General features: G+C 49.9%; 8 protein-coding genes across 8 annotated transcripts; 2 read left to right on the forward strand and 6 right to left on the reverse strand.

Annotated features, from left to right (window-relative positions):
- Positions 1–1,173: 1,173 nt before the first annotated feature.
- ASPVEDRAFT_124639 (unc-93 family MFS transporter) lies at positions 1,174–2,902 on the forward strand (the record flags this gene model as incomplete). Its single annotated transcript, XM_040806203.1, has 4 exons — positions 1,174–1,743; positions 1,809–2,443; positions 2,493–2,588; positions 2,647–2,902. The coding sequence occupies 4 exons, from the start codon at positions 1,174–1,176 to the stop codon at positions 2,900–2,902; spliced, it is 1,557 nt and encodes a 518-aa protein (XP_040663505.1).
- A 709-nt stretch (positions 2,903–3,611) lies between these two features.
- On the reverse strand, positions 3,612–5,711 carry ASPVEDRAFT_125749 (uncharacterized protein; the record flags this gene model as incomplete). The annotated part of the gene is made up of 8 exons (XM_040806296.1): positions 3,612–4,193; positions 4,259–4,317; positions 4,385–4,538; positions 4,599–4,649; positions 4,699–4,955; positions 5,008–5,124; positions 5,178–5,282; positions 5,357–5,711. 8 exons carry the CDS (start codon positions 5,709–5,711, stop codon positions 3,612–3,614), a joined length of 1,680 nt encoding a protein of 559 aa, XP_040663506.1.
- A 1,071-nt stretch (positions 5,712–6,782) lies between these two features.
- On the reverse strand, positions 6,783–9,542 carry farB1 (putative C6 transcription factor (Ctf1B); the record flags this gene model as incomplete). Its single annotated transcript, XM_040809687.1, has 3 exons — positions 6,783–8,977; positions 9,058–9,242; positions 9,304–9,542. 3 exons carry the CDS (start codon positions 9,540–9,542, stop codon positions 6,783–6,785), a joined length of 2,619 nt encoding a protein of 872 aa, XP_040663507.1.
- Positions 9,543–14,109: 4,567 nt separating this feature from the next.
- ASPVEDRAFT_49699 (uncharacterized protein) lies at positions 14,110–16,434 on the reverse strand (the record flags this gene model as incomplete). The annotated part of the gene is made up of 2 exons (XM_040814205.1): positions 14,110–16,258; positions 16,379–16,434. The coding sequence occupies 2 exons, from the start codon at positions 16,432–16,434 to the stop codon at positions 14,110–14,112; spliced, it is 2,205 nt and encodes a 734-aa protein (XP_040663508.1).
- A 309-nt stretch (positions 16,435–16,743) lies between these two features.
- On the reverse strand, positions 16,744–18,849 carry ASPVEDRAFT_59392 (MFS transporter). Its single transcript, XM_040815481.1, has 4 exons — positions 18,654–18,849; positions 18,219–18,584; positions 18,104–18,160; positions 16,744–18,040 (listed from the first exon to the last, which is right to left on the reverse strand). Exons 1-4 carry the CDS (start codon positions 18,730–18,732, stop codon positions 16,908–16,910), a joined length of 1,635 nt encoding a protein of 544 aa, XP_040663509.1. The 5' UTR covers positions 18,733–18,849; the 3' UTR covers positions 16,744–16,907.
- Positions 18,850–19,503: 654 nt separating this feature from the next.
- ASPVEDRAFT_37180 (uncharacterized protein) lies at positions 19,504–20,534 on the reverse strand. The gene is made up of 4 exons (XM_040811409.1): positions 20,447–20,534; positions 20,108–20,368; positions 19,926–20,032; positions 19,504–19,861 (listed from the first exon to the last, which is right to left on the reverse strand). The coding sequence occupies exons 1-4, from the start codon at positions 20,526–20,528 to the stop codon at positions 19,808–19,810; spliced, it is 504 nt and encodes a 167-aa protein (XP_040663510.1). The 5' UTR covers positions 20,529–20,534; the 3' UTR covers positions 19,504–19,807.
- Positions 20,535–20,774: 240 nt separating this feature from the next.
- On the reverse strand, positions 20,775–22,894 carry ASPVEDRAFT_37181 (uncharacterized protein). The gene has a single exon (XM_040811410.1). It carries the CDS (start codon positions 22,412–22,414, stop codon positions 20,843–20,845), a length of 1,572 nt encoding a protein of 523 aa, XP_040663511.1. The 5' UTR covers positions 22,415–22,894; the 3' UTR covers positions 20,775–20,842.
- A 735-nt stretch (positions 22,895–23,629) lies between these two features.
- sip5 (Sip5p) lies at positions 23,630–26,175 on the forward strand (the record flags this gene model as incomplete). Its single annotated transcript, XM_040809688.1, has 2 exons — positions 23,630–24,031; positions 24,091–26,175. 2 exons carry the CDS (start codon positions 23,630–23,632, stop codon positions 26,173–26,175), a joined length of 2,487 nt encoding a protein of 828 aa, XP_040663512.1.
- Positions 26,176–26,501: the final 326 nt, after the last annotated feature.

Consider the following 26,501-nt stretch of genomic DNA (forward strand, 5'->3'; position numbering starts at 1 on the left):
GCTTGATTACCACTCTGTTACAGCATGAAACTTAAGCCGACACATATTACATACATATTACTAGTGAATACCGCCCATGTCCTTGCCCCACTACTCGTACCCGACCGAGGTTCGCAGCCTTTCAGGGTTCCAAGATTGCTTGAAGATTGCCAATTAATTCGGGTCCTGAAAGTCTTTATGCCAGACAGCACATCCGGCTTGCTTCCGGCTGCTGGGTGCTCCATCTCGCTTAGCATCTGGCTCCTGAGCGGGCCAGGAGTCGGGGCTCTGGGGCTGGTGCTACAGTGTAATCATTCGGCTCCCCGCATCCGGCCAAATCGGGCCCAGCGATGTTACCGTCTCGTTCACTAGTTTAGCTCCCCAAATCTCTGCAGCTCATTGTTGGCTGTTCCGGCGCTGAGGAACCGGTCGATTCACTGGTCGCACTGCAGCTTGTCACCACTCCCTTGCACGCGACCTTCTCGTGGCTTTTCTGCATCGCTGGGGTCAGTGGACTATTGGAGTCGAGCCGTTGGGCCAGTGAACCAGAGGATCAAACACAGAAGCCGTCTCACTCGACCTCGCCCTTATCAATTATCAGCCTTGGGTGGACTGAGCAATCCCACCGTTCTCCTTCCACAACGCAACCCTTTCGCTTGAGATAACAATCATTCGGTCGTATCGTCTGTGATTCATCACCCTGATCCGACAACCCCAAGTCCTGAGTCTGCTCTATTTATGTCTCCTCGTGGACCAACTGCTTGCTGTCTTTACCCCGGATCCAGTGTCTCTCAGCAAACAACGCGCGCGCTCTGGAACGCCTGATCGCTGCCAACAACACCCTAGTGATAAGAGACTCGATTCGGTGTCGAACCTTTTGCTCTCTTGCCAGCTGTTGCTGTCTCACCTATTAATAAATTTTCTCACTGCTATCGGCATTCTTGTGATCTCGTCTCTATTTAATTCTTGGATACCCTTCTCCACATTGTTGGGCTTCCGGTTGCTCACATTCCTCCTTCCTCCCTGGTTGCTGTCTTCAGCTCTGTTTTCGCCTCTTTGTTTGATACCCCTTTCCTGTCTTCCACCGTTTTTCTGGAAGTTATTTATTCTCTCCCGCTTCTCGCCTGGTTCGCCCCCCTCATCTTTTAACATTCACGTTTCGGAAACTCCCTGGTTTCCCGAATAATCGCCGTAATGGCAAGCACCAATGAGAAGGGTGCTCCGGAGAGCAGTGCCGATCCTGAAGTTGTTCAGGACAACAGTGTGGTCGGAAAGCCCTGGATGTACAAGCCCTTGAAACTTGGTCCCTGGAAATTGCCTCACTTCGCTTCTCCTCAAGTCCAGTTGATTCTGGTTTCTTTTGTTTGTTTCCTCTGTCCCGGCATGTACAATTCCGTCACAGGTCTGGGTGGTGCTGGCCAACTTAACTTGTCCGACGTCAGTAAATCCAATACGGCTACATACAGTACTTTTGCCGTTGTCGGTTTCTTTGCCGGTTCTATCGCTAATCGCATTGGCCTGCAATTGACTATTTCGTTCGGCGGTTTTGGCTATTTCCTCTATGTTGCTTCTCTCCTGTCCTACAACCACAACGGAAATTCCGGTTTTCTGATTTTTGCCGGTGCGTTGTTGGGTGTTTGCGCCGGTCTACTGTGGTGTGCCCAAGGTGCTGTCATGATGAGCTACCCGAACGAGCACGAGAAGGGCAAATACATCTCTATTTTTTGGATCATTTTCAACCTGGGAGGCGTGATTGGAGGTTTGGTAAGTCATGTTTCTGTATGCTCAAATTTTTCTTGGCTAACCACAGGCTTTCGCCTGTCCGGTAGATCCCACTTGGTGAGAACATAAATCAAAAGGATGCTGGCAACGTCAACGACGGGACATATATTGCTTTCATGGTTCTCATGGTTGCCGGGTTTATTCTCGCCTGGGGTCTCGCAGACTCAAAGTACATTGTGCGAACTGATGGCACGCGAGTTATCACCATGAAGAACCCTACCTGGAAATCTGAACTGATTGGGTTATACGAGACTTTACTGAGCGACTGGTACATCATCACGTTCTTCCCCATGTTCTTGGCTAGTAACTGGTTTTACGGCTACCACTTCAACGCCATCAACGGTTCTTATTTCTCCGTCCGCACTCGAGCCCTCAACAGTATCTTGTACTGGTCCATGCAGATGGTTGGTGCCTTTTTGTTTGGCCTGATCTTGGACTTAAAATTCCTCAAGCGTCCCGCTCGTGCCAAGCTCATCTGGTTTCTGTTGTTCGCTCTCACCATGGGCGTCTGGGGAGGTGGGTACGCCTTCCAGAGAACCTACACCCGCGAGGACGTCCACTCCGAGGATCCCTCGAAGTTGCGTGAAGCTACGGATTGGACTAGCAGCGGCTTTGTCGGGCCAATGTTTATGTACATGTTTTACGGTTTTTACGATGCTGCGTTTCAAACTTGCGCCTACTGGTAAGTTATCACGGCACAGTACCCAAGCTCCACGCTCACCCACTCATAGGTTCATGGGCTGCCTATCCAACAACGGCCGTAAACTAGCCAATTTTGCTGGTTTCTACAAGGGAATTCAATCTGCCGGCGCGGCAGGGATGTGGGCGTAAGTTGTGCACTGTATTATTTGGCAAGTAAATGAGACATACTAACATAGTTTGTAGGATGGACTTTAACAACAAGCCATACATGACCATGTTTGCCTCGTGCTGGGGTTTGCTCGGCGCTGCTCTCTTAATTGCTGCCCCGGTTATCTTTTTTAAGATTAAGGAGCACACTGAGCTAGAGGATGATCTCAAGTTCTCCGACGAGGCTGCCGCGGATGTCATCGGCCTTGATTTGGTTGCCCAGTCGCAGCCAGAGTATCAAGAACGGCAAGGATCTCCTCCCGAAAAGAAGAGGAGTTCTTCTGATGCTTGATCGTCAGTCTTAATAGGTCAGATAAGGTAGTTCTTGACACGATGATCATGCCTCTTAGTTCTACGGTGTATTTTTTTCGCAGCGCGGTGGCTCAGTTTACCTTTGGTATTGCACAGTTTCACTCAGTCCCGGCATTGTGGGTGGGCCGGCTTTTCTGAACATTCAGTTGTGTATCTTGATACCAAATAGTTACTTCGGTATTGTTATTTAGTAGTAAGCATGACCACTTGTTTTGGTCTACATTAGTCCATAACTCAACTCATAATAAATACATAATAATTCAGTACAGATATGGTTTGACATAATTTCCTCTTATAAATGAAACGGGATGTGCGTTTTGTCGGGGTAGGTTATGTTGGTGAAGGGTAGGATTTCACCTTGGCTATTACTACTGAAGTGGCGAGGCAGGTGGATATTTTACTGACTGGTTATAGAGGAACCTAGTACTATTAGAATTATATGCAATTAAGCTTCCTATTAAGTCAATATATTATTATGTTATTATAAATATAGGCCAATATTATAAATCTGAATACGCACTTCATTTCTAAAAGTTGGCCGTAGAGTCTTTCCACACATTTATGTTACAACGCTGGCTTGTGCCACGGTTTCAAAATGGTTTATTTGTATATAATATATTTTCTTTCCTGATTATATACAATATTTGCAGTAATAATTATGTCGCCCTTTAGTGCAACATCAGAGAAAATCAGAAAAGACCCGAGCTAGGCGACGACGAAGGTGTAGCCGTCGGCAAGGGCACAAACGACTCAGAGTGCGTCGGGGTTGCCGACCCATTAGTACTATACCCAGGCCAGATCTGGACGTTGCCTTCCGCGATGTCCCAGCCAAACAGGGTGCGGTTGAACAGCTGCAGCGAAGCCTCGGGCTGATAATACGGGACTTCATGGCCAGCCTCGTAAACACGGGTGAACGAGAAGTTTCCGTATTCGCGGGTTTCACCATACTCAACACCATCAACCAGGAGGCCGGTATAGCCGGCCTGTTGGAACTGTTCGGAGTGCGGGTACTTCACGGCGAGGGAGACGGCCTGGCCACCGAACCAGTTGCAGATATAGTCTGCGTCGCCGTAGATGAGGGAGACGCGGACTGGGTATGTGAGGATTTCTTCGAGGTCCTCGATGAAGTTGGGCCAGACGAAGTCGCCGGTTTGCTGGAAGGCGTAGTACACGTCGTTATTAGAAGAAGTATAGTTGACGCTTACGCCGAGGGCGTCCATGACCCAGTCCTGGCTGAGGAAGGGCTCGAAGAGGCCGGGGGGTGTTGGGTCCTTTTTGCCACGTGTGTCAGCATAACTATTGGTATTGTGGGCAGGAGAAAGTTATGGGATCTTACATCGTACGGGTGGCGGATGTCGTAAACACCGCGGCCGCCGAAATTGTAGTAGGGTCCCTCTGTAAATTATCAGCGGAGTTAAAAATGCCAGTGTGAGGGACCTGTTGAAGCAGCGTTGTCACGTACCGACATTGTCTCTGCACATGTTAGTTGCTTCCGCGCATAGAGCGTAGTCGGCAAATGAAGTTCGGTTAGTCTGTTTGCAGAGAGCAACCTGATCCTGGCATCCATTAGGCATCTCGTTGGCAAATTTCATGTAGTTGTAAACTGTGTCGTTGATCTAGATGTACCATATTGTTAGCAAATGTGACACTTCCCCTTTTAAGCCGGGGATACTCACAGCCTTGATGCCATAGGTGTTGTGCACTGCGAATTCAGGGTAGTGGCCCGCCTGTGCTCTGGTTAGCTATGTAGCGGAGAGCGGTTGGAGGGCCGCATACTTGAATTGCTTCATCGATGATACCATTAATGATACCCAAAGAGTTGAAGTTAAGTTCAATACCGTCGACAGTTCCATTGACAATCTTCTGGTTTTGCTCGTAGAAGTGGTTGAAGAACGCCGGCCCGTAGTGACCTCCGTAGCTCTCAGTCCACAAGCTGAAGTCCTTGGACTTGATCGCGCTGTCCAACTGTGGAAGTCCACCCAGGAAAGCCTGCACAACTTCCCAGGTAGCGTGGGCAGCAAGCTCGGTGGTATCTGGCGCCGTATTAGCACTGGGACTGGTCACAAGAGATTGTTCAGAAATTACCAGTTAGGGTAGCGTTGATTTTCGGGTAACGGCCTTGGACACCATCGAAGGAAGAATCCTCGACAACACCGGTAACAGGGTTAAGCGACCCCTCCTCAGTTTCGGCGTACGAGAACCCTATAATCGAGTGAGCAGTTATCGGGGACCATTGAGATTATAGTTCGTCATACCGACTCCTAACGGTTGTGAGATGAACAGCAGGTTAGAAACCTCGCTCCACGAGTAAGGGTTAACGTCGGTCGTCAGGTTCTCATTAATAGCGCACGGTCCCAGTTCTATGAGGATTGCATCAGTTAACTTGAAACCCAATTTTGAAAGAAAAATTCAAGAATAGAAGACTAGTACGGACCCTCAAATAAGCCGATAAGAGAATCACTTCCCGGGCCACCATTCAGCCACAAGGTAATGGGGGCATTTGCGGGATCGTGGCGAGCCTCAAAGAAGTAAAAGAAGGTATGGGACTCGGGCGACAGATCGACATATCCGGAGTAAGAGTTGACACCAGGGGTTGTCTCGCAGACGCCGTCTTTGCCAGGCTCTTTGTATCGAATGGTCACACCATTGGGGGTCTCAATTTTCTTCACACCAGTTGGGTCCTCTGGCAGCTGTCTTTTGTTCAAGGAGAACCTTGGTTGTGTGTCGGGCGCGGCCAAGGAGGCAGCAGCAAGAGACAACAGTGAGACGAAGCTAAGACGGGGAGACATCGTGACTTTTCTCCCTTTGAACTGAATGGTCTGGATCCTCTGAGGCAGCGAGGACCCAGCGAGAGGACGGGGGGTAAACAGGCCATTTTATAGCAGCCGGATCGTGCAGCAAGATCATCGACGATTGGTATTATTCCGCAGTATTGAAGCGGGCATCCGCAATTCCGCATGCAATCGGGCGCCGCAAGCTATCTCCATTCCACCAAGGGAGATAACAAGGTCGCACTGCGACCCACAGGTATCGTCCCCGGAGCGCAATTCCCAACTCGGATCCATAGTAAGAACTGACAAGTGACAACAAAGGAAGCTCAGGGGTCTGACCAGCCGGGCCCAGTCAGCTCGCAGATCGCATCATTTTGGCTGCACCTCGTGTCTTGCCCACAAACAAATGAGGGGAAAGGATCGGCGGTAGCATCGTCGATTGTCGACCTTCCTGAACAGTTTAGTCAGTTCTTTCGCGAGAAGACGAAATGAGGGGTTTATGCAATCTTACGATTAATTAATATAATAGAAAATAAACATTGGACGAAAGGCGAAAATAATAAAGGGTAAGAGTCATGGTTGGAGGAGCAGAAAGAGGAGAAGATGCAAGACGGGGGAAGCCGAAGCAGGATCCAAGACCGCCAATGCAAGGCTTGAGTTGCTTGGCGCAACTCCGGGTTTGGGTGGACACAACAGCTGAGAAAAAGAAAATCTGCTTACCCTGTGCAACTGGGTGGCCTTTCTCAACAGCCGTTGGTCGGACAGCAGCTACAGGACAGGAACGGAGTTCAGACAGGTTGGGTAATACGTTGATTGGTCATATTCTCATGTCGTACTTTTGATAATAAACCTCTATGTAGACGGTGGTAAAACAGCCCCAGCTTATTGAGCTAGAGGTCAAGAAACAGAAATAGGGAAAGCAAATACAAATAAATCCCTGGGCCGTAAATCATATCCCAAACTCCGTCGCCCATGCTTTCTGAGTATCCAGGGGAAAACAATAAAATATATGCAAGAGAACAAATCGGGCAAAATGGCCGTCTTCGGTGTAAGAAGAAACGGAATGACACTAAAACCTTTCAAAGGACGTTATGCATTCATACTGAGACCAAGGTCCATGTCGAGTTTGGGTGCCTCCGTCTGTGTTACATCAACACCCGCATCGGTTGTCGCGGTGATAGGGTCTTCAAAGTCCCCTTTCGAGTTGTCGCTCTTGTTCCCAGAATCGAGACCAACCATGTCGGAAAACGTAAATGGGAAGCCACCGCCCTTGGTATTCGTGTCGCCGGTCGCATTCTCCATGCCGTTCTCTGAAGAAAAGAAGTCTGCTCCAGCATCATCGAAATTGATCAAGGCGTCAAAATCATTCTGCGTCACTTCAGCGTCGTTGGCCAAGTCCATGAGCTCACTCAAACTCAATTCGGCATCCTCAATGTTGGGGATCCTAAACGCGTCGCGGTGGTAGCCGGGGTTAACGTTGTTGGTGCTACCATTCTCACTGCCATCAGAAGGTGGCGGGGTAGAAGCGAAGGCTTGTTGCGCCTCGTCCACTAGGTTAAGCGTCAAGGGTCCATTTGAACCAGTCTTGGGATAAGTCAGATCGGGGATCTTCTGGGCCAGAGAGTCTGGAGGTGGTGTCAAGGCGTTGGATCGAGAAGAAGAATCGCGAACGTTGGAACGCTTTTGTAATTCTTGAGGGGGCACCGTCAGTTGGATGCCGGCTTTCCTGATTGCAGCCTCCAAAAATGATGTCGCAAAGTCGGCTGACGCGTAGATCTCCCTAAGACGTTGGAGAATACGCATACACTGGTAGAAGCGCTGCAAGCTCGTCATCCGGACATTTGGGTCGCTGGATTTGATATCGAGAAGGTGGATAATAACAGCGGGGAGGAGCACCGTGACACCAGTTGTGGGGAAATAGCGAGTTAGATCGAGACTATGCAGGTCTTGGGCAATGTTTGTGATCTCAATAGCAGCAAATCGAACCTTGTTGCGCGAGATATCTTGCAACTCCGTATCCATCGAGGGGAATGGAACGGCGGGGAGAACCTGGGGTCGATGCAAAGCACTCGAGGTTGTCAAGTACACCATCTTGAGCAGAGCTCGGTGAGAATGCAGAACCTGGTCAGCCTCGCTTAACTTGGCTGGCGCCGCAGAAGAGTATTGAATCTCTGTAGGAAGGTGGGCCAACCAATCCTCCAGCTCCTGATCACAGCGTCGAACTTCGAATGTCTCTGCTGCTGACTTCTTCGGTACCAGCATCATAGTAGTCTCCATCGTACCGCCAAACTTATGGCTCAAGACCGAGTACTGAGCAGAAAGAACATGGCTGACACAGAGACAAAGTTTTGCCTTTTCAATGAACATCGACGCTAGCTCTCGTTGGTGGGTTACGCTCTGGAGAATCTCCGAACTTCCCACCATGTTCACAATCTCGGGAGAAAATGGATGAAATTCAAAATCATCGAGAGTCAGCATTGGGACATCACAGTCATCATCCTTGACGCGCATAGGACGTCTCATTCCCAAAGCAATCAAACGATCACGAGTGTAGGTGCTCCACCAAATGCGCTTCCACATTCGTTGGCGCCTAATGTCCATGCGAGAGTTGGCGGGATCACGATGTAAGCCGATTGTGTGAGCCAAGGACAAACTAACCCCCATCCAATGCCAGGTATCCTTCTGGTCATCGGGGGTCTCGTACCAATAGGTCATTAAAAGGAGAGATTGGACAAGTGATATGCGGTCTACTTCGTAGTCGAAATCGTAAAGGAGCCTCGCACGCTGGAAGAATGCTTTTCGAGCCGCTTTTCGGGAGGAGTATCCTGAGGCCTGGAGGTGCTTCAAATCGATAAAGGCTGTTCCGGCGAACATGACGGCCTGGAAAAGCAATAAACTCATGCGACGGATGCCGTCGTTCTGGACGATGGTCTGCAAGAAATCTTCTAAATCAAGCAATGGCATGTACGTGTGAACATAGTGAATGTAAGCCTTAAGCAGCTCATTGCGCAATGTAACATCGGGCACCGTCAAAGCTCCTTTCATGGCGAGATAATCGATATCTTCTTTCTGTAACCGAGCTGGCAAGCCACGGATATAGTCGGGTAACACAATACCAGTAGGCCGGGGGCTACCAAAGGACGGATCGAGTAATTGCTGAATCTGCGAAGTGACATGAGACAAAGGCATGGTCGATGGCACCGAGGGGTTCGGAGCCATGCGTCTTCGGAACCGATCCCCAGTGTCAACTCTGTTGGCCTGGCTTTGATCTATGCAAGGAATAACTGATCAGCACAAGTATGTCTATAAACTCGTATAATATACAACGCCAGCGGCTGCTGTACGGGTACACGCATATACGAACATAGTAGGTGAGGCATATGCTGCCCTTGCTCCAAATCTACAGAGCCCTGAGAGGGGGACGTTGGTGCCACGTTTGTGATGCCATGAGATTCCCCAATCCCCCCAAAAAGCGCGCCGTCGTCGAGAATTTCGGCCGGCGACTGAGAGGGCTGAAAATTGGTGGTGTCAGTCTCAACTCGAGACTTCCTGTGCAGTCAAGCAAGTCAGCTATCGTTCTTCTCCAGGAAAGTATGGCATTCAGACGCACTTTCTCCGCTTGCTTTCTGTAACAACGCACTCTACTTGATCCAAGCGGCAGTTCGTGCACGGTGAACCATTTTCTACCACATCACACCGCACTTTACGTGCGCGGCAGCAGCAGCAAGCCTTTGAGGCTCGGCGTTTTACCGGGCGTGAATTCGCAGAAAGCCCCGCTGTTGAAGCCTTGCGCTTGCCCTTGGGGTCTGTGTCGAGAGTCGGATTTGGTGAAGTAGGGGAATCAGTCATTTTGCGTGGGGTGGGTCAATTATTTCGACCCTGTGTCATTCGTGAAGAACTAGGAGACCAATTGGTGATACTTGGGGTCTGAATCGACGACTGTCTTTGAAAATCCCGAAAGAATATATAGATAGCTGGCAGTCACGAGGGCAGTTGATTTCAGAACGTGACTCGACAATATTCACATGCAATAGCAGAAGAAGCAATAGTTAGGAGGGGAGATGGTCCTTTTCGTAGAACAGCTTTTTTTTTAAGATTATCAACTTTTTTTTTGCAAGTAGAGGGGGAGGTCACGTTCCCAGCTTCATCCGTCGTCCAAGGAATCGGAAATCGAGGTCAGGCCGGGGGCATGGGGAAGAGACAACATTTAAGTACGCAGCAGAATGCGGAAGCGCCTTCCACTGGACCGTCAGGAGGCGTTGGCGTTGGGGGATGATGAGTCCCCAGATCCACTTTACACTTGCCATCATGATTGCTGCCTCCCCCAGACCAGGACCGGGACCAGGAGTCCAGGACCAGACCCAGACCCAGAGGGATTGACCGAACCCCATCGCCATTCGCAAAGCGTCGACTCCGTAGTGCCGGCCAAGTGTAGAATTATTACCTCACAGGCTCACAGGCTCGCGGCGAAGAGCGGGCCAAGTTCGGCGGGGTCTGTGGCCTCTGTGCAGCGGGCAGCCACTCACTGCGGCAGCTTCACACTGCCGGTCCGCATTCCTCGCCCTTTGCACCAATCAACGTCCATATAATACGTCCCCACATCTGCGGATTCGAAAATATTCGCAAAATAATGATAATAAAATCGAGAAGCCGTTTCTCCCCCCACCACTTCCTAAAGAGGGAAAATGCCCCCATATTCCATAGCCGGTTGGGGTCTCTTCGGCCCGGTCACGTTATCCTCTAGCCACCACATGCAGTCTCTTGCAAGTCACGGGTGATGCTGGCGAATCGCATCCCCATCATTGGTCATTTATCGCCTGCTCCGGAAATTTCGGGCATGGCTGAAGTGTGTGGACGCTAATTGTATCTTGGTCTCTATATTATCTCCTACCGTGCGGCAGAAGAGCTGTGTCAGTATGAGGGTTTAACCACGTCTTCGGAAAAGATTCCGGTTCTTCTGGTTTTTTATTGGTTAACAACCGGGGGCTTGGACACTTCGGCCTCGTCTCCGGCGCGCCTTATTACTCATTCAGAATCGCCTGGGTCTTCTTAGACTGGAACAGGGAGCTAAAACATTATTATTGAGAGTGTCAAAAGCATCAAGTACCAATACAGCGAACCGATCATAGGCATCCCGATATACAGGAGCATTGTTCATAGACAGCTATTCGCATAACTCAGGGTCTTCACTGGCTGCCATGAACCGAGGTCCGCGAAGCATCAAGGCCGCGAGCGTTCCGGAGGCCGAATCCTAGCCAGCAGTTCTCACGGCACAGGGACAGCATCGCCGAGGGACTTGCATTATTAGAATTGCGATTGTCCGGTAGGCTTAGGCAGCTCGTCAAAAGCGGACTCATGAACCTTGCAAGGGTTTGTCCAAGTCACACTATTGACCAGGGCCGGAGAGATCGTCTGGGACCGGCAAGCCGTCGATGACGGGTCAGTGCAGGATTCAGGAACCCAGTTCTCCTTACGTAGGGCCCGCAGACCAGGCATTCCTTGCGCCTTGAGGAATCGACGGTAGCGTCTCTCATTTTTAGTTAGCTGGGCTCGGGATAGTGTCGGTTCTCCTTGAGATTCGAACTGGACCCCCGGCCAGATGTGGTAGTTGCCGCTTACAAGCCTACAAAGCCTGCTCCAGCAGAGCTCGCTTGGATGAAGAAGCCTGTATCCAAAACGGCACCCCGCCAACTGCCTCATGTGGAATAGAGCCGATAGTTGAGGATCCCCGAATCAGCGACCCACAGTCAACAAGGTGGACTGGAGAGAAGGAAAGTCTCCAAGGTCAAGCCCGCCAACGAGAAAGGTTTCAATAATCGATCACCCAGAAAATGTCGCACCGCGGCACCAGGGATCCAAGTCACAGCCAACTTTCCACCTGCAGGATAAATAATGGACATTGAGCATAGTGCCATTCAACCAGGATATCATTCCGTCTCTCGAGCTTGTCTTCATACTGCTTGACACTTGTAATGTAAGACGTAAGGTGCCTCGCGTTATTTTGAAACTGCCGACGCGAAGTCTGAAAGCCGAAGAACTCTTCGAGAGCAGGATTGCCGATGGTCGGAGGAATCTGCTCCGGTTCTTCCCAGTTTGGGCCAACTGCTGAAACCTTGTAGGTCAGCTGTAAAGTATGGCGCATTGGTAGCAGGTAACAAGACAATATTATATCTGGCTACTACTGGTCGCTTTTGCTACATCAGAATTTCTCTGGTTATGTTCAGAAAATCCTTGACAAAGATATCAACAATCCGCGCCAAACACCAGGGTCAAAGCCCAAGGGATCCAACCCGCGACAGTCAACACTTTGAAGCCCTTCGTGTAATTAGCGAAATTCGGAGCCGCGAGGGCGCTTACTTCAGGTTGTCGGCGGTCGCTGTCACATGAAGCCTGCAGTGTGTCGTCATCAGTCAAGATGAGAGATAATAGCTTCGTGAATGACCTCGACTCTGGAGCAAATCAAACTAAGACTCAGCTGTTGCTGAAAATGTCTGTAACCTGCGGGTCAAAAACACACTAACAAACACCACGGATCCTCCTCTGAAAACTCAACACCATCACGAGGCAACTGAGGTCAAAGTTCAGCCCGAGAAACGGGATCCTCACAGAAATAACGGTGCAACACCAATCAAGGCGGCTTTGGCGGATACCCATGTGGGACTAGGGGGAAATACAGCTTGGTTGACGGGGATGAAGGAGAATTTCTCCAGAATAATGAAAGGCGCAGGCCTCCAAGGTGGATGAGCGCCAAGCAGGTTCCAGACAACCCATCCAAAAAACCACAGATCGAATTTTTCCCCCAAGTTCCCCGTAAAATCCCCGTAAAATCCTTCGCTTCCGAGATTCCCCATCTGGTCACGCCTTGATTCTGAGACGGGGCGGCTCCAGCCTCAAGAGTATGCGAAGTGGCATCCAGTTTGGACCCTGAAGCAGGCCGCCTCCAACGTTCAATCTCCCGGATTGATCCCCGCCCCTCAATTGATGGTACAACTAAGATCAAGTACCACAAGAAAGCTACAATGCCTCGCCCTCAACTGATCAAATTGGCCGATTTCAACACCCATCGGACAACCCCCCGGGCCCGACCCAGCAGTCAACTCAGCTACTCCGGTCAACGGCCCGAAATCTCATCTACTTGCTTGCAGGTGCCAGGTCCAACCACCACTCAGGAGTGGGAGTTCCGGAGGCACGCACGGCCAATGCCTATGAGTAAAGGCATCGGATCCGATACCACGGGTGCTAGGGTGAGGTCATAGCTCAACCCACCCTTTCCTCTGTCTGGGTATCAACCTCCCTCAATCTCACCACTGACTGACTCGCATCCCCAATCGAACTTTCCAGGACAGAAACCGGGCGAGGGGAAAGCATGGACCACTCAAGCCATACAGGGAGCGTCCAAGTCGTCTCGTGCTCCAACACAAGCGGTGCCGTTTGTTTTAACCTCGCTGGCAGCCCTGTCTCTGCTGCTTTTTGGAGCTCCGCAAGCAACGACAGAGCAAAGCTCTCTTCTGTTCCCTCTGTCAGTGTCAACCCCTCCTCCTTGACGCTCTCAGGTATTTCGGTCTTGCCCGTTCACGGCACTGGTTTCTAATCGGCGACCCCATCAAATGCGGGGCAATGTATCCCGTGAGGCGTCAGACGCAACGCGGGGTAGTGAAGGAGGCTAACTGCGGGTTGCGGAGACCTCCCACTGACCACATCCATTGACCAGTCTCATCCTGACAACCCCACAAACAGCCATTGGCTTTTAGATGCACCCTCCAGCTATTATTGATGTGGATCGGTTCAGCTCTTTTGCAATATGCAAGGTAAATTTACCTGCAAACCCGACACCGTAAACGCCAATGGGTTGGCTTTTTACCGCTCTCCGGAGCATCGGCGAACCTCCGGGAGTGCTGGGGATTCCCCCAAGTTGGTGTTCCATTTTGATAAACGCGGATCGCCCCGTCAGCCTTTCTTCAATTATGCTTGTGAGCGCAGTCTGTGTTTCCAGTCCTTGGTGTGGTTGGGTTGTCGCCAATAAAATTGATGTTGTATTACTCCGTACACATATATATTTTGAACTCCGGGATGCGTTGAGAGTCCGATTGACTTCACCGTGGTAATCCCAGCTACCACGGCAATTTGAAATGCTTTTTTGTAGCACGGGTGTATCTGGAGCTCTAATTGGATCGAAACATCGAGGAGACATTATTATTATTTCGTACGAGACAAATAACAGCAAAGCGTTCGAGGATATCTTGACTCGCAACCAAAACAACCGTCATATGTACATACAGGGGTCCCATATACACTGACAGCAAACTCTGAAAAAGGGAAAAGAAAGACAAAGAAAAGGAAGACATAACATCATGGATATTGGGGATGAAAAGACAACAAAAGAAAAGAAACTCATCAAAACATTTCAATCCTTCAGCTAAGCAGCGCCTCCACGGCCCATTCGTTCGATAGAGCCCATGATACCACTGCGGCCTGGTGTGAAAATAGCAATACCGGACTTGCCACCGCTGTTCCCTCGCACATGCCGCGCCCCTGAAGCTCCGATTTTTGGGATCTTCCTCTCTCCGTGACCAGAGCTAGAGCTGGATCCTGAACTTGGGCCACGAAGACCGCTGGAGCTGCTGTGAGGGACCTCCCGCTCGAAATCATCCGTTGGACGAAGCTGCTCATGTGAGACTAGCTCCGGAGTCGTATTATCATTTTTGGACTGCGATGGTTGAGTGGATTGATTCTGCATCGTCAGCCACTCCTCCACGAGAGCTACGAGGTCGCCCTTCTCAGCCCTTTCTGCCTTGAGTTCGATACGCAACTGTTCGCTGTCGCTCTTCAGGGATAATATTTCCTGCCGAAGACCCTTGATTTGAGCCTCAAGGACGTGCTTCTCTGCTTCATGCTCTTCATTCTCACGGGCCATCATACTGGCATCAGGTCGCGCAGATTCCTGCGATGTGGCATCTCGCTCGGCTTTAACACGCTCACACTCGTCACTAGCAGCTTTCAGCTTTTTCTCGGCTTCACGCAAGCGTTTCTCCCAGCGTGACTCGTAACTCTTCTTAAGAGCTGCAACTTTGGTCTCATGCTTCTCCTTATACAGCGAGTGGAGATCACGGGCAACTTTCTCAACCGCGTCCTGTATTTCCTTTGCGGTCTCTTCTGCTGTCTTCGCCGACAATGGAGCCGCATTTTCGGACGCTCCTTTGTCGCAGGTTGCCGATTTACGGGCCGAAGTTAGTTGGGTTTCGAGCTCGACAACTCGACTTTCAAGCTGCTCCTTGCTTTTCTCCGCTTCCTCGTTTTTCTTCTGTAAGCGTTCACGCTCCTGTTCGCCCTCAAGGATATCAGCCTTGACAGATCGCAGCACATCCTCCATTTCTCGGCCCCTTCTCTCCCACTCTGCCTGCTCAATCTCCAGGGCCTCCTTACGAGCAGCCTCATTGCGAACTTCTTCTAATGCTTCTCCAACCCGACGTTCAGCATCCGACACGGCTTTCTTGAGACTAGAGACTTCAGCCTCTTTTCCACTGAGTGTAGCTTTGAGCGAGGATATCTCCGAGAGAAAGCCCGACTTCAATGACTCCAGCTCCCGAGGCGTGATAGTTGGAAGGGATCGAGGGGTGGGGGCGGCCGGTATATCAAAATCCAGGAGGCTCATTTTTGCTGGCGATCTCATTGATTCCCTCGGGGTTTTTAAAGGTGACCGGCGCGAAGGAGTGTATCTTTCATGTTGGATACTGAATCGTTGACGACGAGGGAAAAGACCGATTTGATCTGTCAAATCCAACAAATTTGGAGTTCCGTTCGTACTCTGATCATCTCTATCTCTCTTTCGAGGGGTGGGCGATCCAACAGGGGAGCTCATATCAATGAGGGCATTTTTCCTGGGAGACCTCTTCGGCGACTCCATACCCTCACGCCTATGTTCGGGTTCGACGGGGAAATCCGGCAGAGGTCGCGGGCTCTTGAATGGAGAACCCCCTGGTAGGTTTGCAAATGCCGTCATATCGACATTCGGAACCGCAGAGAATGTACTAAAGCATGTATCATCCATAGGGTCGTGAGACTCCTCATCAGTCATCGCGTCATTTGTGTCATCAACGTCCTGGCCGCTGCCGTCTCTCGAAGAGACCGGCGGCCTGTCCTCGCCAAGAACAGTGCTCATGCCTTCGTGTCGCTTTTCCTCCACCATACTGCTCGCAATGTTTTGGCCCCCACCGCCAGGGAAGCTTAGATCGTGACTATACCCCGAATCCTCGTCGGCATAGACATTGACATCTGGTATATCCCTCCGTCCAGGTGATTTCTTGTACCTATCACTTTCCCCGGTTTCGATTTCGTGAACATCAGGTGCTTGATCATAGGACCGTTTTCTGGGAGTTGCAGAGCGCTCAGACATACCCAGCGACGTTTGGTGCTTCTGCAACATCTGCATATCGACTGTATCGTCCCTCGCATCGAACCGGAATGGCGAGCTTTGTAGAGCTTGGTCAGATACAGAGTCATCGTTATCAATCTCCTGCCTCTGTTCATTGTACTCGGTAACGTCGTAATTGGAACTTTGGCGGATACTATTGGGGTCGTCATCAGTCCGTTGCGTCGGGCTGCGGAGCGGGTTCTCTGTTTCGATATTTGCCGCTAATAGCGTATCAATGCTTTGTCTCTTCGCCCCAGATCTCTCAAACTCTGACGAAATGGCTCGCGTGTTCTGCCGGGAGGCAGCCAAGGGTGAGAGAGGATTGGACATGGTCAACAGGACGTGTGTAGAGACGAGGAGAGCAAATGCAAAAGACAAATCAAACTAGACAAAAGTATTAAAGCAAATATGGCAATCAACTGCGCAAATGGCAGCACTATGAGTAATAGAAAGTGTTGTCGCTGAAAAAAAAAGGAAGTTGTAGGTTTGTTATGATGTCTTGAAACGGTTGCTGGGATATCGGTAAACAAACTATACCTAAACAGGATTTCGGAACCCACTTTTAGGGCGGTATATAGCAGCAGAACCAAATCTCTCTCACCGCGTTGGCAGCAGAGAAAGTACTGAGCACGGTGCGTTATTATTGAGAGTATAATGTTGCTTAACTTATCCCTTGCTGATTGAGATAGAAATTCACATCTCATTAACAGTCTATTTACAAATGCGCCGGGTAAATAAGGAAAAATAAAGTAACACCAACGCCAACACCAGCCGCATATCTAACATGTAATGCAAACAAATTCCTAAACACGTTTCCCAACCTCATCAGTGTCTGTCACAATTATATGAATGGTCTCCTTGGGGTCCTGAGATTGATCAGGCACAAAGTGACAACGAGCAACGGGTTGGATTGAGACCGAAGAATGTTTCTTTTGAGTCATGAACCAGAGCTGTAAAGCTCCAATAACCGCCACTAAAGCACTCCCCCACCATGCGATCGCAGTGAACTTGTGTTCAGCCCCAGTGCTGTATAAATATCCTGCAACAGGGGGTGCAACCGTGCGCGCAGCAGCACCGGCAGACGCAGCAAGACCATTGATCTTTCCAAGGCACGAATCTGAAGGACTCGCTTGTTTTATTAGTATTAAAAGAACTGGGAAGTCTATGATCGACAAAATGTTCCGCGTGACCAGACAGGTATAGATACCAAACAGGAGTTGCCCGTAAGGCAAAAAGACGAGAAATGGGACCATAAAGTAGGCCACAGGGTGGAGGATGGTGACAATTATAAACAATTTCCAGACTCCAAGACACTGCGCCAAAGCTGGAAAAATAAGGCTTTGGATGATAAGCGCAATAATGCCGTCAGAGGAGACAACCAGACCGACAGTCTTGGTTGAGAGGCCCAGTCCACCAGGGAACGTGAGGGCAGAACCATCCAGACTTGGATCGCCGCGTTGGTCTTGAAGGAAAATCGGTAGCAGGTGGTCGTATGTCATCGAGTGGTAAGTGAAGATCGCCAGAGCGACAATAAGCATGACAACCGACCGGGTGAAAGCAGTTTGCCTTTGCGAATCTGGTTCGGGTTTGGTTCCGTTCTCATCGAGCCTCCATGATTCGTCTTCATGTAACCGGACTTGGTTGAAAGTGCCATACGATTCGGCTCGCAGATCGGCACCTGGGTTGGCTGTTGCCCCGGAAGTTGCAAGAAGAGGATGCTCTGCTGACACACTATTGTATTCTCCTGAGTCACTCAACAGCGGTTGCATTTCGGGATGAGTCTCTTGAAGGAATAGAAAGGCGAAGATAATACTGCAGAGAAGTAAGATGGAGCAAACGACGTTCGGTAGAAGATAAGGAAATCTGCCAAAGAGCCCATCGCTTGGAAAGACAGAGGGATAGCTATCCGCGGGTTTCGCAAGCAGTCCACCGATGGCTGTGATAGCATAAAGGTTAACACTCGACTCCCCTTGGGACCTTCGTTATTCCATATGCTTACCAGGTCCAATTATGGTGCCAATAGACCAAACAAATGGCATCACGGCGTAAGCTCGAGCTAAGTTCAATCGCTGTTAGTCGAGGGTTGCCCTGTGTGGGAAATGGGCTCTACCTACGTTCATGCTCGGGCCGCTTGACTATCTCACCCACCATCGTTTGGATAACGCCTATGTTCCCATTCAATAGGCCTCCAAGTGCTCGACCAAATAGAGCGACCCAGTAAGTGCGAGCAAAACCAACAATTAAGAGGGAGACGATGGTTCCGGCTAACCCTGATATAACCACCGGCTTTCTTCCAATTCGATCGGAAAGGCCCCCCCAAAACATCCCTGTGAAGGCTTCAACCAAAGAGAATGTCGCGACGAGAATTCCAGCGTAGAATGATGCGTCATTGCCTTCACCCATGTTGAAATCTTTGACCATCGCGAAGGCGAAGATCAGCGGCGACGTAACCGCTATGGGTTCGGCGACTCGACATATTGCTAGTCGAAAAAGATAATGGCATCAGTACCTTAAGTTATGAAAATATGAGCGGCAAGGGACAAGAATACCTAGGAAGAATAGCTGTGTGGTTGGAAATTTCAGGTCATCGTCCGGTGTGGTGTTTCTTGCCTGGTGGGTTAATGACATTTTCTTTGGAATTATCCAAGTCTCTTACAACGAGCCCCCAACAGCACCAAAATCACCGCTCCTCCTCTTTACTTTTCTTTACTTTTGTTTTCTTTCTTTGTTTCTTACACCTTCTTGTTGTAATTCAGACCTCTGTCCTTCGTTAGAGTTCGCCTTTCACTTTTAGGCGTAGTATAAGATGGACCCGCAAGCCTTATTCTTGAGGTCTTCCTTGGTTTCAGTGGCTCTTATCCAGCCCTAGACAAATGAAACGGGGTAATTAGTGAGTGGCAGCCCCGGGGCGCAACGATGAATGAAATATCGAGCTGCTGCGTCAGGCTGGAGGGGAAAGCGAATGGATTCTCTCGGCGGGATGAAGAACAGAATGGGAGGATCTTTAAGAATGGCGGTGATGGAAAAGCGGAGAAGGAATTTGGTGGCCACCTGACAGTATTGGGAGCGAACCAGCTGCCAGGGTCCGAATCCTGTTTGAAAAGTTTTCGCGACCCAAATCCTTTTATGCACCAGGTAAATCCATGGAACACTCGGGAGTCGGGAACAGCACCCGCGGGGCGAGGACTGGCGAATTGCCACCATTTGGTATGCCCCGGTCTTGGCAAAGATAAGGCTGCATCGCATGCGGGTAGCGCCAACGCATGTATAGCGATAACGATATTTTGTTTGCTGTAACCTATGGTAGTTGAATCAAAGTCGCTTTGAAAGGGGAGCGTATTATCGGTAATGCACGATGGCCTACTCAGTAGATGTATAACCTCGGTGTAACGGAACATCAGGTGGGCAACACTGTCCTACTTCCTCAGCAGCGCGGCCCGTGGCACTGTGCGAGGGAAATCTCTTAGACAGATAGTCGTCATTTCATGATTTTCAGTCATGATTTTCAGGTTATCTGCTGCAAGCCCCCTAACCAAAGGAGTTCCCGCTCGCAAGCTATCAGTGAAGTATCTGGAAAGCGGCATACAACCGCACAACAAGGGGCTCCCAAATTCAAGTATGTATTTGCACCAAGGTCATATAATGTATGTATTCATCGCCTGCGACTATATATACATAACGCTTTTGGACCAGCAAAATAACGTCAAAGTCGAGGACTATTGGAAACTGGGATATAAGACCGTCGTTCTCTAGCAGCCTGCACGTATGTTAGCGCACGGAACTTCCAACCATAATTGCCAGGATAGACGGACGGCCCATACCTCAGTCCACTTTTGCACCCAGGGCCTGAGAACCGCCCATATTAAAAGACCCCCTGTGGCAATTATGAAAATTAAAACAATCGCCTCGTCCTTCCTCGAGTCCCGTTCTGTACGACCAGATGTGCGTTAGCTGCGGTCTCATCCGTAATAAAAAGTAGAGGCGTGTTCTCGCTCCAACATACGGAAACATGTCGTGGAAACATCCTCCTCCTTCGCACCCTTGCAGGTTGGCAAGTCGTAACCCAGACAGAACTTTCGGTTGCAGTCATTACAGCTCAGCGAGCGGTAGTTACCGGCGCGTTTCTCATCCTGTGTACCGCTGTCGTCGGTACGGCTGAAGGCGTTTAGCGCGCCATGTAATGACGAAGAGCCTCCCTTGTCGGGATCAAGCGGGATGATTGTGCTGTTCGAGAAGCAGGTGCATTTGCAGAATGAAGCGGGCGCTGGAGTAAGCAAGAGCTGTCAGTCGATGATGGACTAAACATAGATAAGTCGAATGAAGCGGGTCGGAGAAAGCATACAAGAAGCTAGTGTAGAGGATGCGAGGGAAAAGAATATGAGAAACAGAAACAGAAGGCGCCAATTATTAGTATACTGTGACATTTCGGTTTATTTATGCCGCCAGTCTAAAAGACGATTATAACCGTCTCCCTTCCAGAGTAATCATTGAGTGGATTGCTCGGGGAGGCCGCAGTTGAGGTTGACTTATCACTGTATCACGTGACACGATATGACACTAACTTTGTGTACTAAATACGTATCTCTACTTAATATCCACTCAATACCTCCAGAGCAGTCTTAATATATACGTTTTCAAGAGGGAATCCCAATATAGGTTAGAGATATTCTTATACGAGAGTATTTCAGTGTGACATTAAAATACTGATATTGTACAAATATCCGCAAGCAAGAAATGTTCAGGATTTCCCCTTCATTCCTTTTCGGCGGTTTTCTCTCTGCCTATGTTCTTTAGCGGCATCTCGTCTCCTCTTTTTCCAAGCACGATTGTTATCTCCTCGATTCTCCCAAAACCATTTGGCAAACTCCGAATCCTTTTCGGAACTAGCGGCTGACTTGGGCATTGGACTGTCGGTCACAAGATATTCCTCTCCAATGTTATCAGAACCCTCGGGGGCGTTCCAGTTAATGGTCCTTATAACTTGGGATGTGTCCGGTGTTGGAGCTGTACTCCGCGTCCCACGGTCTTGCAGATCCCTTTTGGTGAATGGAGTAAGAGGTACTATGTTTCCCGGACTCTCCTCTTCAGAATCTGCATCTTCTTGTCCAAAGAAACTGAACTGTGTAGGCGGCTCCGAGTCAGGTTTCTTCTGATCTACTGGTTTCTTGAAAAGCGCTTCTAGGGGGTGAACCTCCCCAGTCGGCTGCTGCTGGATGTTTGCAGATGTGGAACTTTCTCCAAACGATGCCTCTAGTTCCGCCCCGGACTGTTGTTCTTCTTTCGATCCATCGGATTCTGGGAGTTGATGCTGTTGTTTTGGGGGTGGGTTCATATTAGACCCTTCGGAGTTCTTAGACGAGCTAGATGAGACGGAGGCATCGTCCTCTGAATCTGTGGTATCAGATTCCGATGATGATCCACTGGATGAGGTCCAATCTTCTGATTCCGTCGATTCCGCCTTTTCGGGCTCTATATCGTCATGCCCGAGTTTGACTTTGGTATTCTTTGATTTTTCCTTGTGGCCTGTAACTTGTCCTGGCCGGTATTGATCTTTTCTGACCTTCTCGCTGGCCGACTCTCTCAGGGTTCCAGACTCATCCACCCAACCTTTACCGTCTTCAAATGCACAAGTTAGAGTACTGCCGCCGTCATTTGAGCGTAAAAATGTAGGATGAGTCGTGGTTTGAGAGAACTCATGTACAACCGTATCCGATGACGCTTTGCTCTTCTTGGATTGCTTTTTTGACTTTTCATCCGTAGACCCCGACTTGTTTGGTGGTAGCTTCGTCCGGAATAAGCACTCCTCTTTTTCGGTATACTTGGACTTCATTTGTTCTTTGGACCTCTTCTCCTTGTCTCTGGATCTCTTTTCCTTCTTTCGTCGCTCCGTTTTATCATTTGACGACTCCGTCCAGCCCCGTTTAACTTTGCGATCCGACGGAAGCTCGTAACCAACCAAGACAGTGTCTTCAGCCTTTCGCTTCTTGGATTTCTTGACCGAAGAAGATTTGTCGATTGACACGGTATTTTCCTCTTCTCCTTCATCCGATTTCCGTTTTTGCGGGCGGGCAGATTCTACTTTAAACTTCCGGCCTTTGAGGATGGAGCCATTTAGCTTCTTCTTGACCTTGTCGGCCTCCATTTCAGGTAATGTCACGTAGCCGTAATTGTTCTCCGGAAACGTTGGGATGTTGTGGAAGGACACGTCCGTTGCGAGAGAACGGACTGAGGGAGGCAGAACGAGGGGAAGGAGCTCTGAGTTCAACGGCGTAATATGCAGGCGAATCGTGGCTTGGGATTGGGAAGTCATTTGCCGAATCTCCGTAATAAGGGCTACTTAGTTATAGCAAAATTTGGTGACGAGGAGAATTCGCTGCTGCATTAAGGTTGGCTTATGTATTTGCAGAATGAGTGTTGGAATAAAAGTAAGTTGCACATGTAGTAAATCATGCGTAGAAGCCATTTAGCATATCAAATCAAACGAAGAATAGAGTGCCATATTATCGATGTTCTCGAACTCAAACCTACTCCGTATAATCAAAAATGTCTCGTGAGGTTTTTTTTTTTTTTAATTCGGCAGAATACCAGACCGACAAAACCGATCGGAGCGGTGGCGCAGTAAGTAAAGAATGTCTCAGCCACAAGTGACATGTCGTGCCAAGGCCTTCATACATCAAGTGCGTTCCGGCCGCATGAAAGCCTCCTGGACGGGAGGTTCTTGTTTGTCGGTAGACAGTGCCCTTGTCGAGCTGTCATAACAGACTTGGTCTCCTTCGGTATTATGACCTCGTAGATTGTTTTCTCCTTGTAACGGACGCTCTGGTGTTATAGAGGATCTTCGGTCGCAGACCCCAGGACGTACCCCGGAATAGTGAGCCCTGTTCTTATGTAATTATTACCCTTACATTGGCCGTACCCCATTATTACACCCTATTATTGTACTCAAACAGGTGAACAATCGATCTCACTCTCCGCCCCATGTCTCCTCCCCGTCCCAGACGTTCATTTCATCGTCTTCTTTGAGATTTTCATCCCCTCAGCCCTACCTTCACGACCTATACTCACTCTGGCTTTTGATATCAGATTCTTCCGCTCCTATTCGACCCCCTTATTTTCTCTGGCAACCTGTGGCTGGTTATCTCATTCCGTGGTTGACCGAGAGTTAAAACAAGGCATCTGATCTCATCGACGCTTCCCGCTTCCCGCTTACAGCTATCGCTCTTATGGCCACATTGTGTTCGTCGTCGTCACTCCATCTCTACCCCTGCTTTGCCAACTGAGGTCGCTGTTTTTTAAATTAGCGACTAGGGTTGGACTTCAATTAATTCTCGCACGTTGAGCCCCGTTACCCAAATACTGGCCTCTTTCGTCGCTCACTATCTCCGGGGCAGGTGTCGTCTCCGCTCTCTTATCCGAGCCTCGCAATCTGCCCCATTCCACCCGCCTCCGGACCGACCGGTTACCAACCTCCCTCAGTACACCTCACCACTTCTCATATCAGCCAAACCACAAGATATTCTCGGGAATGGGTAATTCCCAGACGAAAGAGACTCGGCCGTCTCATTCGCAGTCAACCCGCCGAAGTCACCAGTGGGGTTCTAGCAGCCATGGAAGATCTCCATACAGCGACAGGCATCACTCGGAGGGCTCTAGATCGCATCGAAGTAGCAGGCCGGACCTGTCAATTCTCGGCATAGGCGGAAGCTCAGACCGTGATCGTGATCGCGATCCGGCCACAGTACTTGAACATCGACGAGAAAGCAAACAGGAGCGAGAAGCTCGTCGTTTAGAGAAAGAGCGTGCCGCTCGTCTTAAGGAACGGGAACGGAGTATGAGGGATGAACATGTCGATGGAGGTTACTTGGTCACGCAAGGCGTTTACACTGGGTCTGAAGATTTCAATAAGGCTATCGTTCGCCAATTGATGGTAATATGAGGTGTGCTTGTTTATCGTACCGGATGATACTGACTCCTTTGCCTTATCAGATTGAACGACGACTTGCGCCGTTTTGGAGGGGCCTGAATGATTTTTCAGATTCATGGACCGAGCATCAACTCATGGCTGTGGCGCGTGGGTTGCCAATACCTGCACCGGATGAGATACCCCCCGAACTGGAGTATAAGAATCCCCCAAAGGCGCCTGAGGAGGGAAAAGAAGCTTCAGATCCGAGTTCTATCCAGCACTTGACGGTTCCGATAACATCCCGATCTGCATCCTATGGTTCCGACGCTTCTCATTCGTCTACGCCGAACCATTCTTTACCTTCCCCTGCTTCGCCCATTGCATCTGGTACCTCTAGCTCGCCTTTATTTCGGTCTCGGGCGAAAACGCTAGCTTCGTTGACGACTTCCAGACATAACTCCCAGACCGAGTCAGCCCCCCGAGAAATGCAACTGCCTCGGGATCCATTCGTCAATGGCCAACCCGTTGAAGCGTACCTGTACAAGGATGCCTCCGAATGCCCAATCTGCTTTCTATACTACCCTCCCTATCTCAACCGCACTAGATGTTGCGACCAACCTATTTGCTCTGAATGCTTTGTCCAGATCAAACGCCCGGACCCTCACCCACCAGAGCATGCAGACTCGGACTCGAACGCTGCGACCCCGGCCAACGAAGCTGAACGACAGGAAAACCAAGATGTCCAACTCGTTTCTGAACCCGCCGCCTGTCCATTCTGTGTGCAACCTGAATTTGGCGTTACATATTTGCCCCCGTCATTCCGTAGAGGTTTGACATATGCATCGGACCCAAGTGGTCGTCCGAACATAGCAACACCTGTGTCTTCGACGTCATCGCTATCTTCGGCAACTGCCCCTGCTACTAGCCGTCGGCGCGCAACATCGTTGTCTGCGACTGATCCGGCCGTAATCACTACAGATAAGGTGCGGCCTGATTGGGCTCAGAAATTGGCGAATGCTCGTGCGCATGCGGCACGAAGATCAGCAGCAGCAACTGCTCTACATACAGCGGCATATTTGATGAACTCAAATGGATCCGGAAACGAGTCACGGGGCTTTACTCTCGGCAGGAGAGGAGTGATGCGGCGAAATGGTGGACAGGATTCCCCAGGCACACCTAACCGGGGTGCATCACCAGCATTACAAGCGCTTGCATTCTTGACAGACAGGCGCGGTCCCCCGCCGGAAACAGACTCGGCTGAAGAGGGAGCGGGAAATCTAGCTCCGCCGCGAAATAGTTCGAGGAGGACGCGTATGGATGATTTGGAGGAGATGATGATGATGGAGGCCATTCGTCTAAGTCTGGCGAGTGAGGAAGAAAGGCGCAAGAGAGAAGAAAAAGAAGTGCGAAAGGAGGCAAAGAAACGAGGAAAGGAGGCCAAAAAAGCGGAAAAGGTGGCTCGTAAAGCGGGCTTATATAGCAACAACGCGAGTAGCTCGGCCCTAGACGCAGGGACAGATCCCAGATTGGGGAAAGCTACAAGCAGTTCGTCTTCTATTACCGGCGAAGAGGCGATAGAGGCGACTAATACTCCTCCCGGTAAAGGAAAGGCAGTGGAGCGAGTTTCGCCGCCACCCGGTAACGCTGACCTAGCGGAGCCTGCCAGTTCTAGTGACATACCGACCAGTCTAGAAGAGCAGCAGCAGCCTCAGTCATCATCCTCGCTCGGCCCGCCGGGGCCTCGGGAGCCTACCAAACCATCACACTTGAGACACGTCTCCAGCGCTTCCTCGTCATTTTCGTCTCTGGTTGAGTCTACACCTGATGAACCAGGAGCTTCAACCCTCCCCGTGGAGGGTGCCAGCTCTTCGGCAGAGCCATTGTTCAACTTCCGCAGCCTAGCTGCTGTTATTGGCGATGAGGAAAAGGCGGATGAATCCGCCGAGCACGTTGAAGACACCACGTCTCGTCCAACATTGGAAGCTTCAGCATCACATACCCCGGGTACTTTAGCCCCGACTAGTGAGTCTCTGGCGCCGAATCCTATTGCAGCAGTGGAGAAGGGTTCGAGACTTGAAGAGAATCAGGAATACATGGGCCCCAAAGAGGTCGCAACACGATCAGAGGAGGTCATTAACAACGGAAATACCGAAACCACCACATCTTGACATTTCGCCTATCGTTTTCGAATGTTGTTAACCCCCGGGCTATTGTCACCAGCAATACAAGTCGTTTCCTGTTTCATTCATTGATTTCTTGAGTGAAAAGCGACATTCATTTTGTTTCATTATTGCAATTATTGCATTCATTTTGTGGACGTTTGTTTTTCATCATTGGCATAACTGGATCGGAGGTCTTTTTTGTTATACATAGTGCTATAGATTTTTCCTTTTTTTTTCCTTTATGTTTTTACGTGTGCCGTGGGGAAGGGCAGTCAGATTGCATATTTTGTTACAGCGAGAGTGCAGACAGAGGCTCAATGGTGGGTGCAAAT

The sequence above is a fragment of the Aspergillus versicolor genome (genome assembly GCF_001890125.1).
Source record: "Aspergillus versicolor CBS 583.65 unplaced genomic scaffold ASPVEscaffold_2, whole genome shotgun sequence".
NCBI lineage: Eukaryota > Fungi > Ascomycota > Eurotiomycetes > Eurotiales > Aspergillaceae > Aspergillus > Aspergillus versicolor.

Excerpts from the sequence above, each read along its gene's own strand:
- ASPVEDRAFT_59392 (XM_040815481.1), bottom strand. The coding sequence starts at position 18,732 with ATGTCATTAACCCACCAGGCAAGAAACACCACACCGGACGATGACCTG. Across the intron at positions 18,585-18,653 it reads CACACAGCTATTCTTCCTAG|CAATATGTCGAGTCGCCGAA; the intron begins GTATTCTTGTCC and ends TTTTTCGACTAG. Across the intron at positions 18,161-18,218 it reads CAAGCGGCCCGAGCATGAAC|CTCGAGCTTACGCCGTGATG; the intron begins GTAGGTAGAGCC and ends GATTGAACTTAG.
- ASPVEDRAFT_37180 (XM_040811409.1), bottom strand. The coding sequence starts at position 20,528 with ATGTCACAGTATACTAATAATTGGCGCCTTCTGTTTCTGTTTCTCATA. Across the intron at positions 20,369-20,446 it reads ATCCTCTACACTAGCTTCTT|CGCCCGCTTCATTCTGCAAA; the intron begins GTATGCTTTCTC and ends TGCTTACTCCAG. Across the intron at positions 20,033-20,107 it reads TGTTTCCACGACATGTTTCC|AACGGGACTCGAGGAAGGAC; the intron begins GTATGTTGGAGC and ends CTGGTCGTACAG.
- ASPVEDRAFT_37181 (XM_040811410.1), bottom strand. The coding sequence starts at position 22,414 with ATGACTTCCCAATCCCAAGCCACGATTCGCCTGCATATTACGCCGTTG.